Source organism: Salvelinus namaycush, chromosome 12, assembly GCF_016432855.1.
Source record: "Salvelinus namaycush isolate Seneca chromosome 12, SaNama_1.0, whole genome shotgun sequence".
In the NCBI taxonomy this organism is placed as follows: Eukaryota; Metazoa; Chordata; class Actinopteri; order Salmoniformes; family Salmonidae; genus Salvelinus; species Salvelinus namaycush.
Genome location: NC_052318.1, coordinates 15142911 through 15157688, shown reverse-complemented (window position 1 = coordinate 15157688; position 14778 = coordinate 15142911). Strand labels below are relative to the sequence as shown.

At 44.9% G+C, this 14778-nt stretch overlaps 1 protein-coding gene across 11 annotated transcripts in view; it reads right to left on the bottom strand.

The window, feature by feature from the left end:
- The window catches only part of LOC120056952 (phosphatidylinositol-binding clathrin assembly protein-like), a 59556-nt gene that overhangs the window by 34450 nt on the left and 10328 nt on the right, over positions 1-14778 (bottom strand). For 10 of the 11 annotated variants that reach the window (XM_039005252.1, XM_039005251.1, XM_039005257.1 and 7 more), the window contains exon 2: positions 1984-2126. The exons of the other annotated variant lie outside the window; for it this stretch is intronic. In XM_039005252.1, the coding sequence (XP_038861180.1) occupies positions 1984-2126 (143 nt within the window). The remainder of the gene's footprint in view (positions 1-1983; positions 2127-14778) is intronic. 11 annotated transcript variants of the gene reach the window in all.

Here is a 14778-nt window from a genome sequence, read left to right as displayed (position 1 = left end):
ATCCCAAAGGGGAATGTATGTTGTTCTGGTTTTGTATAATGATGTTCTGTATTATGTCCTTCTGTATTATGTTTCATGTTTTGTGTGGACCCCAGGAAGAGTCGCTGCTGCTTTTTCAACAGCTAATTGGGATCCTAATAAAAAAATACCAAATCGCAGTGAACCAGACTGCCTCCTTGGGAGGATCAGGAAGATGGTTTCCTTTTTCCACCGAAGCACAACAGCCGCTCATGTGCTTAAGACCAAGCAAGAAATGCTACAGCTACTGACTCACAAGCTAATACACGATGTCACAACAACATGGAACTCCACTTATGACATGTTGGAGAGCTATCTTGAGCAGCAGACAGCTGTATACTCTGCACTGACAGACAAGACCCTGAAAAAACATAAAGACATCGTCACCTTGTCTGATGATGACGTGAAAGTGGCAGAGGAGGTCCTCCAGGTGCTCAAACCCCTCAAACCGGTTACAACCCTATTGAGCACTGAAACTGCACCGTCTGTGTCGTCACCGTCTGCACCGTCATGATCCTACCTCTGAAAACAAGAACTCTACAATCCATGGCCCCAAGTGAGGAAGACAGCACCATCACTAGAGATGTCAAGGCTGCCATTAGAGAGGACCTGAACCCCAGATACCCCCCTAATGTACAGGACTACCCTCATAGAGCTACTGCACTGGATCCAAGATTCAAGTCCCTATCTCACCTAGACCCTGCCCTACACCGGAGGACATACAGTGATGTCACCACTGAGATTGTGTCCACTGAAGAGGTAAAAAAAAAGTGAATTACTTAAATAATAAATATAGTGCAGTCTAATCTTAGTCTATGCTATTGCTATTAGAATACATTTTTGATTTGGAATAAGAATGGATTTTATTAAATGTTATTGCCACAATTATAGTTCTATGAAATATGAAAATAAATAATTGGTTAGTTTTTTCTTTTTTTTCTGCAGGGTCAAGGCACAGAGTCGACAGGAGCAGACTCAGAGGCATCTCCTCCGCAAAATAATGTAGCCAAGAAGGAGCTTTTCGGGGAGACCTTTGTGAGCAAGGACACAGGCAAGACGTTTGCCAACACCATCAAAGAGGATGTGGCATCCTACAAGGCAGCAAGCCGCATTCCAGTGGATGGTGATCCACTGGCATGGTGGAAAAGCAACGAGTGCAAATACCCTCACATTACCATGATGGGAAGATGCTACCTGGCTGTGCCTGGCACTTCAGTTCCTAGTGAGAGGGTGACCTCCACGGCAGGGGACATAGTGACTTCAAAGAGGTCTCCCATCTCCTCAGACAATGTAGACATCTACATCTTTTTGAAAAAGAATTTGAAGTTAAGCTCAGGTCTGATTTGCTTTCTTTCTTTTTTTTGATGTGGACACAGGCTATTTTTTAATTCACTCTTGTTCAAAGGAAGAAGGTATCATATCAATATGATGTTTTTCTAAGTCGTGAGAAGGTTCGGGAGCTGGCAATGTTAAAAATAGATTTTTAGACATGTACTTTTCTTACATGAAATTTTGTAATTTACAAAAACAAGCACACAACAAGAAAACCGTGTTTGAAAAAAGTCAAGTTTTTGCTGTGAGCCAATGGGAAAACCTAGGTAATCACAGGTTGTTTTTCCCACGACTGGGACTATAAGTGCCAACAGATCAGAATTGGGCTGCCATTGGTACCATTACAGTATGAAGGGAGGGATGGGGGTTGATTTAGAGTTCGGAGTCCGTGTCTTGGATGACATGCCTCTCTGTTCACCTGGGAGTCAGATTCATTATATAGTATTTAGCTCGGCTGGGAGTGTGGAGTTGCAGAGCTCCAGGGTGAAGTTTCCCCATGTACAGATCTAGAATCAGCTTCCTCTCCAAAAACTAACCTTCACCGTGAGTGGGGAAAATGCAAAACTGACCCAAGGTCAGCGTCTAGAAGCAGCTTCACCCTACTCCGTGGAGTTGCAGACAGGTTTTGCTCACCTCGTTGCCGTAGACCATGAGGTGGTGTGTGGCGGTGAGAGACTTGAAGACCACCACCCAGCTGGTGTTGGCAGTCCTTTCAAACAAGGTGTCTGCCAGCTGGGGGATGTTCACGTTCATCTCATTGGTGCAGTGGATCAAGTCTGGGGGAGAGAGTGGGGGAAATGGTGGTTAATGTAGGGTCCTATAGCCATATTATTTTAAGTGATTGAGACACAGACATACAGTCTGCCTGAGAGCGAGAGAAAGTGTGACTGTGTGAGCATAGGCAGATGTTGTTTTGAACAACCAGTTCCACAGAATCAAACTGTTGTTGTGAGCAAATGCCAAAACTTCCTGGTACAGGCTTCCGTCACTGACCGACCGGGTTCAACTGAGAGCACAAAGCCCTTAGCACAGCCCAGGATAGGATAGGCCAGGATAGGTTGCACCCAGGGTATATATTTTCAAGCTGTGGTCACAAACGTCTGCCTGAGGATAGCACATGCATTCTGGGCATTATTTTGGTCTTTGGCAGGGCTCCCATGCCATCTGGCCTGTAGTGAAAGCCGATGCCTTCTGGCACCTTTCCATCAGTGCCATGAGAATGTGCTCTCATGCCAGATCTCACAAGGTCGGCCATCCACCCACACACACACACACACACACACAGCTCAAAAGGAGATCAAATCAAAGTGTACAGATTTGCAGATGCAGCGAAATTCTTGTTTCTAGCTCCAATAGTGCAGTAATAATACCTAGCAATACACACATAATCCAAAAAGTACAAAGAAAGAAATATCATAACGAGCAATGACAGAGTCCGGAATCTAATATACACCAAGTATACAAAACATTAAGAACACCTGCTCTTTCCATAACAAACTGACCAGGTGAAAGCTATGACCCCCTTATTCATGTCACTTGTTAAATCCACTTCAATCAGTGTAGACGAAGGGGAGGAGACAGGTTGAAGAAGGATAAGCCTTGAGACAATTGAGACATTGAATGGCACACATACACAATCGGAGGGTGAATGGACAAGACAAAAGATTTAAGTGCCTTTGAACAGGGAATGGTAGTTGGTGCCAGGCGCACAAGCTTGTGTCAAGAACTGCAACGCTGCTGGGTTTTTCACACTCAGTTTCCAGTGTGTATCAAGAATGGTCCACCACCCAAAGGACATCCAGCCAGCCAACTTGACAACTGTGGGAAACATTGAAGTCAGCATAGGCCAGCATCCCTGTGGAATGCTTTCGGGGGGCGGGGGTGCTCAATATTAGGAATAGAGGTCGACCGATTATGATTTTTCAACGCAGATACCGATTTATTGGAGGACCAAAAAAAGCCGATACCGATTATAAAAATCGGCTGATTTTTATATATATTTATAATAATGACAATAATACTGAAATGAACCCTTTTATTTTAACTTAATATAATACATAAATCAAAAGGCCGATTACCGAATGTTATGAAATCTTGAAATTGGCCCTGGTGTATATAAAGGTGTATATAAAGGTGTAGATACAGACAGTATGGACAGTATATGAATATAAAAGGTGTGTACCGCAGTAGTTATATAGGATGAGTCATGCATAGAAAACAGTATATCCATATAAAGTGAGTAAAACAGTACTGTATGTAAACATTATTAAATAGGGGCAGCAGTCTCTAAGGTGCAGGGTAGAGGGTGGTAAACGGCTAGAACAGTAACTAAGGCTAGTGGTGACTGGCATGGAGATAGAAGCTGTTTATCAGTCTCTCGGTCCCAGCTTTGATGCACCTGTAGTGACTCCTCATCCTAGATGGTAGTGGGTAGAACAGGCCGTGGCTCGGGTGGCTGTGATCTGCTGCTAGCACGGTACAGGATTGGTAGCATCAAGGTGAAATCTTATGACAACAGAGTAGATAGCTGATCAAACATTGAAATATACTTTTTAATCTATTTCAATAGTTGACAACACACTGATTTAACGTACAAATGTGTAATCATGATTCAACTCTTCTACTTGTTCCTCTGAAGCGCTGACTGTTGCCATTGCCTGTTAGTGCAACCTGGGTGGTCTACAGAGCACCTTTACCGACTGCAGAAGCTATTCTGACATCCACAAAAGGACGCCCATGTGATAACAAAAGGCCTTTCAGGTCTGACAGAATGACTGGTGGTGATGCAGGGAGGGACACATGCATCAACAAGTCCCATCAAAGTGATGCATAAGAACCAAATGGTGTTATAACCTGTTTGGAGTCTTCTCCCTTTAACAGGGCGTTGGACTTTGACACACGCCGTGTTCAAAACTGGGAACTTGGAAATATCGGTCATCCAACTCGGAATTCAAAGTTGGGAACTCGGGCCTCTGTCTAGAGCTTCGACTTTCAAACCTGAAGATCACTGATGTCAAGATTTGACCTCGTCCCCCCCACACACACTATCTAGGTGCATTGAATGTGCAAAATACTTATTATACAAGCACCATCCTTCTTAATGTGTAAAACCCATTTCGAGACCCTCATATAGATACACTGTAATCAAGCAACTAATGTGACTTCAAATAACTGTAGGGAGCTGTTCATGCAATACAATATTTAAAACAATCATTTGCCAAATCGTTACTTGGCAAATAACTGCAATAAATATTTGAGTAAAATTCTTTGTTGTAGAAACTAATTATTTTCAACAGATCAAACTACATATGGAATTTATTCATCAAAGTAGTGAGTAATAACTAGCCTGTATTTCACTGTTACCTAAAGTGCATGTTTGTTGACCTATATAATTATATGTAAGACTATGCAAATTTCTGAGAATTAAACAACGTTACCTGCTCGCAGTGGCGTGCCGTGGGCCTGGGGCCTGGGCCTTCAGTGAGGTCCTACACAGTCCCACCCGAATTAATCCACCTCTTATTACCATCATTATGATGCCATGGCTCTAGACACTATACATTTAGACAGAAACGCAGTATAACCAGGCGTTGCGTCACCTTGAAATTGACAAAAATTGACATTTTTGGGTAAACATTGTTTACCCAAAAACATGACACAATCAATGAGTCTTTTCAATATTTCCCTATTTTTCTTCACCTTTTCATTGTGCAGCTCCGTTGCCCTGCGCACTTGTTCGTTGAGCTGTAGATCCACTCGGATGTCTCGTTGCTGCCTTGGTTAGACAACTCAAGTTTGCAAAGCCAGTGTGGCTCCAAACACCAAATCGATCACTTGCAAATAATAGGCATTCCCAGCAGTAGTTTGCAGTGCTTCTCGGAGCCTGTGAGCCATTGATAGTGCTCGTAGTTGGAACTTTGAAAGACGAACCCCTTTCCCGCCTGTGGCAGGCTTTGTAGCGTCGGCGTCGGGCGACCTCTCCTTACAATGTCTAACTTTTCTTGAAAAGTTCGTCTTGAGAATGGCGTTATAATTATATCCTCGACCAAATCGATATCTTCTCCTCCTTCCGCCATTGTGGGTTGAAAAAACAGCTTAGTGGTACGCGAATTAATTCGTTTATCAAATTCAGTTTCCTAGTTCTGAAGTTCTGCATAGACCTGCCCATAGGACCTGCCTCTCAATATTGGTAATCCAATCAAAAGACGTGCACGCACTACGCCTGCTAGCTGGCTCCTGTGTAACACTGGAGCCAGCCAGCAGGCGTACAATAGCCAACTCTAAAGCTGATTGGTTGACACTGAATTTTCATTTCCATTCACTTTAAGCTACAAGCGCCCGCACTGTTGATTCTGAAGGCCTGAGGGCAGATTTTAGACCCCTGACAACACATGATGGCTGAATATGGTTGGATAAAAGATCTAACATAAAGACCAGCCCTCCAAATCTCAACCTGGGGCTGGAAGCAGTGCAACCAAGAGGAAAGCTATGAAATTAAGAGTATAACTCTTACTCTGGGGAATAATTTTATACATATTTGTGGGAAAATATATTTAAAAAATATATATATTCTGATGATGTTTAGGCCAGCAGAGAAGGCCTTGCTGGCCCTGACGGCCCACCACTGCCTGCTCGCTGTGGCTTGTAAATGTAATTCTACTCGCCATTGTCCTTTAATTTCAGTTTGAAAGCAAAAAAGTTACTCAGCAGCAGGATGATTTTCACTTCATGAGAGGATACTGAACTTAAATGAATCCCAGTTCCACAAGCACCTTATACAGGCAAAAAGCAGTCATATATATGCCGCTATAGAAGCCTAAAGAGAAGAGGTTTGTGCTCAAACACCTAGACCTAGAGGTGCCATCTACAATTAAAGGGATACTGAACATGGTTGAATGCATATCACGCCTCTCTTCATATAAGAATACTTTATCCCTAGATAATGCAATAAAAACACTTCACCAGGGTAAACCTTCAGAAAATCCTTCTATATCTGACTGGCACATACCCAAGGGTAGTAGAGAGGCAACTGATCTACTCACAGGGAGTATTGAATGCCTTCAAAATCCATAAGACATTTGTCAACCTAAACATAGCACCTTGTGGTAGACGGATACAGCTGATGGAAACGGAGTATTGAATAATGGCATACCGTCATCTCTCGTTGCTCTGCTTACTGACATCTGGATACAAAGTTGCTGTAAGTGCAGCAGGGGAAGTGGACAAAAACTAGCTTGACAGAAATTGAATTAGTTGAATTGGGCAGAGTGCCTGACATCTTGGCTCAAAAGGAGAGCCAGACAGAGCCAAGTCCAGAAGATTACCTTACCTTGCAGTTTCACTCTATTAAGAAAACCAAGCCCAATTTGCATGTTCTTTCATCTGACCCATGTATTCCCAGTAACCAGTCAGATTCTGTTAAACTCCCAAGATGTCACGCTGAATTCAGAGATTGTCTATGTGTACAGTAAGCACTGCAATCATGTAGGCCTACATACATCACAAATCTTATGCAACAGAGATATAGGGTCTCCTTGTAAGAGCAGTCTCTCTACCCAAAATAACATGGTTGGTCATCTGTCCTTTATTTTAGTTACCCAACCAAGGTTAAACAATCTGTCTGATGTCAGCTGAAATTGTAAAGGACTCGAATCCAAAGTATGAAAAGGAAGTGAGTGCTAAGAGCAAGCTGGTGGGAATCAGACAAAGCTGGATTTGGAATACTTTGTGGTTTGGGAGGGTTGTGTGGAAAGTAAAAAAATGAAAACCATGACAAAGGATTCCAGTGATGAACAACCAAGTTATTTCGGGGAGATGTCAGCAACTGCAGCCACATGGCAAGTCATAATCACACATGGGAAAGAAACTGAAAAAAAACTAAACCTTTCTATAAAATAAAAGCTAGGTCACTTTCATAAGCTACTGTGTAGAATTTATTTGTAATCAATTTATTAAGAATTATAATACACGTTACCACTAATACATGTAAGTCATGAGTCCAGATTTAGTTTCATGACACTAAGTGCTATGTAATGCTCATGCAGTAGTTGACCTGGACTTCCTGTTGAAAACTTTTTTCCCACCATCATTCTCTCAACCGTCTGTTATCGAGTCTACGCACATTTATTCTAATTGTAAGGGTCAAGGCCAAGGGCTTGTACATAGGTCATGTTGGGTGGCTCAGTTTGCTCTTGCAACACCAGAGTTGTGGGCAAGTCATTCTGGATAAGAGCATCTGCTAAATTACTCAAATGTAAATGTGAAAAATGTTGGGTGGTGTGGTATTCACTTGATTTTCCTATGTTTTGTGGACCAATGCTAACGTTCCCTTAACGTACATTAGTGCATTTAATAACCATTACAGGCTACTAGTGATGACATGGCCAGTGCAGCAGACATGAACTAAAAGCATTCAAATTAACTAAACATGAACTCTGGAGCACAAGCAACGATCGGAATGCAATGGTCGAAGCATTTCCCTAGCTTGCATTCCTTTGAGAGTTCTTAATAAACACACCAGATTTCAAGGCCCAAAACATGCAAGGAACACATTGATGGCTTTGGCAAACAAACAGTTCCAATAGGCTCAGCATAACAAAAAGGTTTTTAAGATTATAATAATTCAAGTTTGGAAATATTGGGTAGCATTAATTACCCCAAAACAATTCCAAAAAGAACACCTACATGAGAATGCTGTTCATCGACTACAGCTCAGCGTTCAACACCATAGTGCCCTAAAAACTCATCACTAAGCTAAAGACCCTGGGACTAAACACCTCCCTCTGCAACTGGATCCTGGACTTCCTGACACCACCTGGGGGCGGCCTAAGGGTGTGCAACAACACATCAACACGGGTGCCCCTCAGGGGTGTGTGCTCAGTCCCCTCCTGTACTCCCTGTTCACCCACGACTGCCTGGCCAAGCACGACTCCAACACCATAATTAAGTTTGCTGATGACACAACAGTGGAAGGCCTGATCACAGACAATGATGAGACAGCCTATAGGGAGGAGGTCAGAGACCTGGTAGTGTGGTGTCAGGACAACAACCTCTCCCTCAGGAGAAGGCTGAAAAGATTTGGCATGGGTCCTCAGATCCTCAAAAAGTTCTAAAGCTGCACCATCGAGAGCATCCTAACTGGTTGCATCACCGCCTGGTATGGCAACTGCTTGGCATCCAACTGCTAAGCGCTGGAGGGTAGTGCGTATGGCCCAGTACATCACTGGTCATGTTACTTAGCATTTCTTTCAAGGTGCTTGAGTGATTGTTAACATAACATAATTGTGCTTTGTGACTGTGTTTACTCATGTTTGATCAATCACTCCATGGTGTATGTCTGTGTCTCACCCTACTTGTCTTTTAATTTAACATTTGATCAGCTCCCTGAGATTTCTGGAATCCATGTAATCAACACCCTGCTGGCTGTTGACGCTCAGGAAGTGTCTCTTGGGAGGGTAAGCATACATAACCAATGTTTACGCACCTTTTTATTTTATTTTAAATGTACTCACCCATCACGGGAAAATGCATAGAAAATATGGAGTGTTAATTTATTCACTGCGAAAGGCGATCCGTGTTGACCTGTCAATTTATTTATCACTTGGCCTACATCACTGCCCTAAACAAGACAGTGCCTTCAGAAGGTATTCACACCCCTTGACTTTTTCCACATTTTGTTGTGTTACAGCCTGAATTTAAAATAGATTGAATTGAGATTGACATTGTGTGTGTAGGCCAGTGCCACAAAGTGGAATAATGTTTAGACATATTTACAAATTTATACAAAAATGAAAAGCTGAAATGTCTTGAGTCAATAAGTATTCAACCCCTAAACAAGTCACATAAATTGCCTGGACTCACTGTATGCAATAATAGTGTTTAACATGATTTTTTAATTACTACCTCATCCCTGTACCCGACACATACAGATAATTGTAATGTCCCTCAGTCGAGCAGTGAATTTCCAACACAGATTCAACCACAAAGATCAGGGAGGTTTTCCAATGCCTCGCAAAGGTAGATAAATAAAATAAGCAAAAATTGAATATCCCTTTGAGCATGGTGAAGTTATTAAATTACACTTTGGATTGTGTATCAATACACCCAGTCACTGCAAAGATACAGGCATCCTTCCTAACTCAGTTGCCGTAGAGGACGGAAACCGCTCAGCGATTTCAACATGAGGCCAATGTTGACTTTAAAACAGTTATTTAATGGCTGTGATAGGAGAAAACTGAGGATGGATCAACAACATTGTAGTTGGTCCACAATACTAACCTAAATGACAGAGTGAAAAGGAGGAAGCCTGTACAGAATACAAATATTCCAAAACATGCATCCTGTTTGCAATAAGGGACTAAAGTAAAACTGCAAAAATAAATTAACTTTATGTCCTCAATACAAAGTGTTATGTTTGGGGCAAATCCAACAACACGTCACTGAGTACCATTCTTCATATTTTCAAGCATGGTGGTGGCTGCATCATGTTATGGGTATGCTTGTCAATGGCAAGAACAGGGGAATTTTTCATGATAAAAATAAATGGAAAGGAGCTAAGCACAGGCAAGAACCTAGAGGAAATCCTGGTTCAGTCTACATTCCAACTGACACTGGGTGTCACGTTCCTGACCTTATTTACCTTTGTTTAGCTTTGTTTAGTTGGTCAGGACGTGAGCTGGGTGGGCAGTCTATGTTATGTGTTTCTATGTTTAGGTTCATTGGAAATTAGCCTTATATGGTTCTCAATCAGGGGCAGGTGTTTGACGTTTCCTCTGATTGAGAACCATATTAAGGTAGGCTGTTCACACTGTTTGTTTGTGGGTGATTGTCTTCCGTGTCTGTGTATGTACCACACGGGACTGTTTCGTTTGTTTAGTCTCAAATCAAATCAAACTTTATTTGTCACATACACATGGTTAGCAGATGTTAATGCGAGTGTAGCGAAATGCTTGTGCTTCTAGTTCCGACAATGCAGTAATAACCAACAAGTAATCTAACCTAACAATTCCACAACTACTACCTTATACACACAAGTGTAAAGGGATAAAGAATATGTACATAAAGATATATGAATGAGTGATGGTACAGAACGGCATAGGCAAGATGCAGTAGATGGTATAGAGTACAGTATATACATATACATATGAGATGAGTAATGTAGGGTATGTAAACATTATATTAAGTGGCATTGTTTAAAGTGGCTAGTGGTACATTTTTACATAATTTCCATCAATTCCCATTATTAAAGTGGCTGGAGTTGAGTCAGTATGTTGGCAGCGGCCGCTAAATGTTAGAGTTGGCTGTTTAACAGTCTGATGGCCTTGAGATAGAAGCTGTTTTTCAGTCTCTCGGTCCCTGCTTTGATGCACCTGTACTGACCTCGCCTTCTGGATGATAGCGGGGTGAACAGGCAGTGGCTTGGGTGGTTGTTGTCCTTGATGATCTTCATGGCCTTCCTGTGACATCGGGTGGTGTAGGTGTCCTGGAGGGCAGGTAGTTTGCCCCCGGTGATGCGTTGTGCAGACCTCACTACCCTCTGGAGAGCCTTACGGTTGTGGGCGGAGCAGTTGCCGTACCAGGCGGTGATACAGCCCGACAGGATGCTCTCGATTGTGCATCTGTAGAAGTTTGTGAGTGCTTTTGGTGACAAGCCGAATTTCTTCAGCCTCCTGAGGTTGAAGAGATGCTACTGCGCCTTCTTCACAACGCTGTCTGTGTGGGTGGACCAATTCAGTTTGTGTACACCGAGGAACTTAAAACTTTCCACCTTCTCCACTACTGTCCCGTCGATGTGGATAGGGGGGTGCTCCCTCTGCTGTTTCCTGAAGTCCACAATCATCTCCTTTGTTTTGTTGACGTTGAGTGTGAGGTTATTTTCCTGACACCACACTCCGAGGGCCCTCACCTCCTCCCTGTAGGCCGTCTCGTCGTTGTTGGTAATCAAGCCTACCACTGTAGTGTCATCCGCAAACTTGATGATTGAGTTGGAGGCGTGCATGGCCACGCAGTCGTGGGTGAACAGGGAGTACAGGAGAGGGCTCAGAACGCACCCTTGTGGGGCCCCAGTGTTGAGGATCAGCGGGGTGGAGATGTTGTTACCTACCCTCACCACCTGGGGGCGGCCCGTCAGGAAGTCCAGGACCCAGTTGCACAGGGCGGGGTCGAGACCCAGGGTCTCGAGCTTGATGACGAGTTTGGAGGGTACTATGGTGTTAAATGCTGAGCTGTAGTCGATGAACAGCATTCTCACATAGGTATTCCTCTTGTCCAGATGGGTTAGGGCAGTGTGCAGTGTGGTTGCGATTGCGTCGTCTGTGGGCCTATTGGGTCGGTAAGCAAATTGGAGTGGGTCTAGGGTGTCCGGTAGGGTGGAGGTGATATGGTCCTTGACTAGTCTCTCAAAGCACTTCATGATGACGGAAGTGAGTGCTACGGGGCGGTAGTCGTTTAGCTCAGTTACCTTAGCTTTCTTGGGAACAGGAACAATGGTGGCCCTCTTGAAGCATGTGGGAACAGCAGACTGGGATAAGGATTGATTGAATATGTCCGTAAACACACCAGCCAGCTGGTCTGCGCATGCTCTGAGGACGCGGCTGGGAATGCCGTCTGGGCCTGCAGCCTTGCGAGGGTTAACACGTTTAAATGTTTTACTCACCTCGGCTGCAGTGAAGGAGAGCCCGCAGGTTTTGGTAGCGGGCCGTTTCAGTGGCACTGTATTGTCCTCAAAGCGAGCAAAAAAGTTATTTAGCCTGTCTGGGAGCAAGACATCCTGGTCCGCGACGGGGCTGGTTTTCTTTTTGTAATCCGTGATTGACTGTAGACCCTGCCACATACCTCTTGTGTCTGAGCTGTTGAATTGCGACTCTATTTTGTCTCTATACTGGGACTTAGCTTGTTTGATTGCCTTGCGGAGAGAATAGCTACACTGTTTGTATTCGGTCATGTTTCCGGTCACCTTGCCCTGGTTAAAAGCAGTGGTTTGCGCTTTCAGTTTCACGCGAATGCTGCCGTCAATCCACGGTTTCTGGTTTGGGAATGTTTTAAATCGTTGCTGTGGGTACGACATCGTCAATGCACTTTCTAATGAACTCGCTCACCGAATCAGCGTATTCGTCAATATTGTTGTTGGACGCAATGCGGAACATATTCCAATCCGCGTGATCGAAGCAGTCTTGAAGCGTGGAATCAGATTGGTCGGACCAGCGTTGAACAGACCTGAGCGAGGGAGCTTGTTGTTTTAGTTTCTGTTTGTAGGCTGGAAGCAACAAAATGGAGTCGTGGTCAGCTTTTCCGAAAGGAGGGCGGGGGAGGGCCTTATATGCGTCGCGGAAGTTAGTATAACAATGATCCAAGGTTTTACCAGCCCTGGTAGCACAATCGATATGCTGATAGAATTTAGGGAGTTTTGTTTTCAGATTAGCCTTGTTAAAATCCCCAGCTACGATGAATGCAGCCTCAGGGTGTGTGGTTTCCAGTTTACAAAGAGTCAGATAAAGTTCGTTCAGGGCCATCGATGTGTCTGCTTGGGGGGGAATATATACGGCTGTGATTATAATCGAAGAGAATTCCCTTGGTAGATAATGCGGTCGACATTTGATTGTGAGGAATTCTAGATCAGGTGAACAGAATGACTTGAGTTCCTGTATGTTGTATGATCACACCACGTCTCGTTAATCATAAGGCATACACCCCCGCCCCTCTTCTTACCAGAAAGATGTATGTTTCTGTCGGCGCGATGCGTAAAGAAACCAGCTGGCTGCACCGACTCCGTTAGCGTCTCTTGAGTTAGCCATGTTTCCGTGAAGCAGAGAACGTTACAGTCTCTGATGTCTCTCTGGAATGTTACCCTTGCTCGGATTTCAAAACACTGGATCCGTTTCGGGAAAGTCATATTCCTGGTTCTAACGGTGGTGAGTTGACGTTGCTCTTATATTCAGTAGTTCCTCCCGACTGTATGTAATGAAACCTAAGATTACCTGGGGTACCAATGTAAGGAATAACACATAAAAAAACAAAATACTGCATATTTTCCAAGGAACGCGAAGCGAGGCGGCCATCTCGGTCGGCGCCGGAAGTAGTTCCTGTTCGTGCGTTCTTCGTGTTATGTAAGTTCTCATGTCCAGGTCGGTCTACGTCGTTTTTGTTATTTTGTAATTTATCAAGTGTGCTTCGTGTTCGTCTTGTTTAAATAAATTCTTCATGTATTCCACAAAAGCTGCGTTTTGGTCCGATCCCTGCTCCTCCTCAGATGAGGAGGAGAACGAGCGTTACAGAATCACCCACCAACCAAGGACCAAGCAGCGTGGGAGAAAGCAGCGGCAGAAATCCCAGGACTCCTGGACATGGGAGGAGATTTTGAACGGAGAAGGACCCTGGGCACAGGCTGGGGAATATCGCCGCCCCAAAGCTGAGCTGGAGGAAGCGAAAGCTGAGCGGCGGCGATATGAGGAGGCAGCACGGCAGCGCGACAGGTACGAGAGGCTGCCCCAGAAATGTTTTTTGGGGGGGGGGGGGGGGGGGGGGGCTAGAGAGGAGTGTGGCTAAGCCAGGTAGCAGACCTGAGTGCACTCCTCGTGCTTATCATAAGCAACGCGTTACTGGTCAGGCACCGTGTTATGCGGTGAAGCGCACGGTGTCGCCAGTGCGTGCCCATAGCCCGGTGCCCTATAGGGCAGCCCCCCGAAAGTGTCATGTGAGTGTGGGCATCCAGCCGGGGCGTATTGTGCCTGCTCAGCGCGTCTGGTCTCCGGTACGCAGTTTCGGTCCAGGGTATCCTGCGCCGGCTCTGCGTGCTTTGTCTCCGGGGCGCTGGGAGGGTGCAGTGCGTCCTATGCCTACGCTCCGCTCGTACCGGGCAAATGTGGGAGTGGAGCCTAAGGGAGAGGTGCGCGTAGTAGGCACTAGATCTCCAGTGCTCATCCACAGCCCGGTTCAACCTGTGCCTGCACTCTGGAGGGTCCGGGCTGGAGTAGTATTCCAGCCTGGGGGAGTGGTGCCAAGGCTGCGCACCAGAGCTCCAGTGCTCCCCCACAGCCCGGTCCTTCAGGTGCCTCCTCTTAACATCAAGCCTCCTGTAGGTCTCTCCAGCCTGGTGGGTCCTGTGGGAGCCCCACGCACCAGGCTGTCTCTCCGTCTCCTCCCTACAGGTGTGCCCGTCTGCCCAGTGCCGCCTGTACTGCCCGTCTGCCCAGAGCCGCCTGCACTGCCCGTGCAGTGGAAAGGAGCTAAGCACAGAAATGGAAAGGAGCTAAGCACAGGCAAGAACCTAGAGGAAATCCTGGTTCAGTCTACATTCCAACTGACACTGGGTGTCACGTTCCTGACCTTATTTTCCTTTGTTTAGCTTTGTTTAGTTGGTCAGGACGTGAGCTGGGTGGGCAGTCTATGTTATGTGTTTCTATGTTTAGGTTCATTGGAAATTAGCCTTAT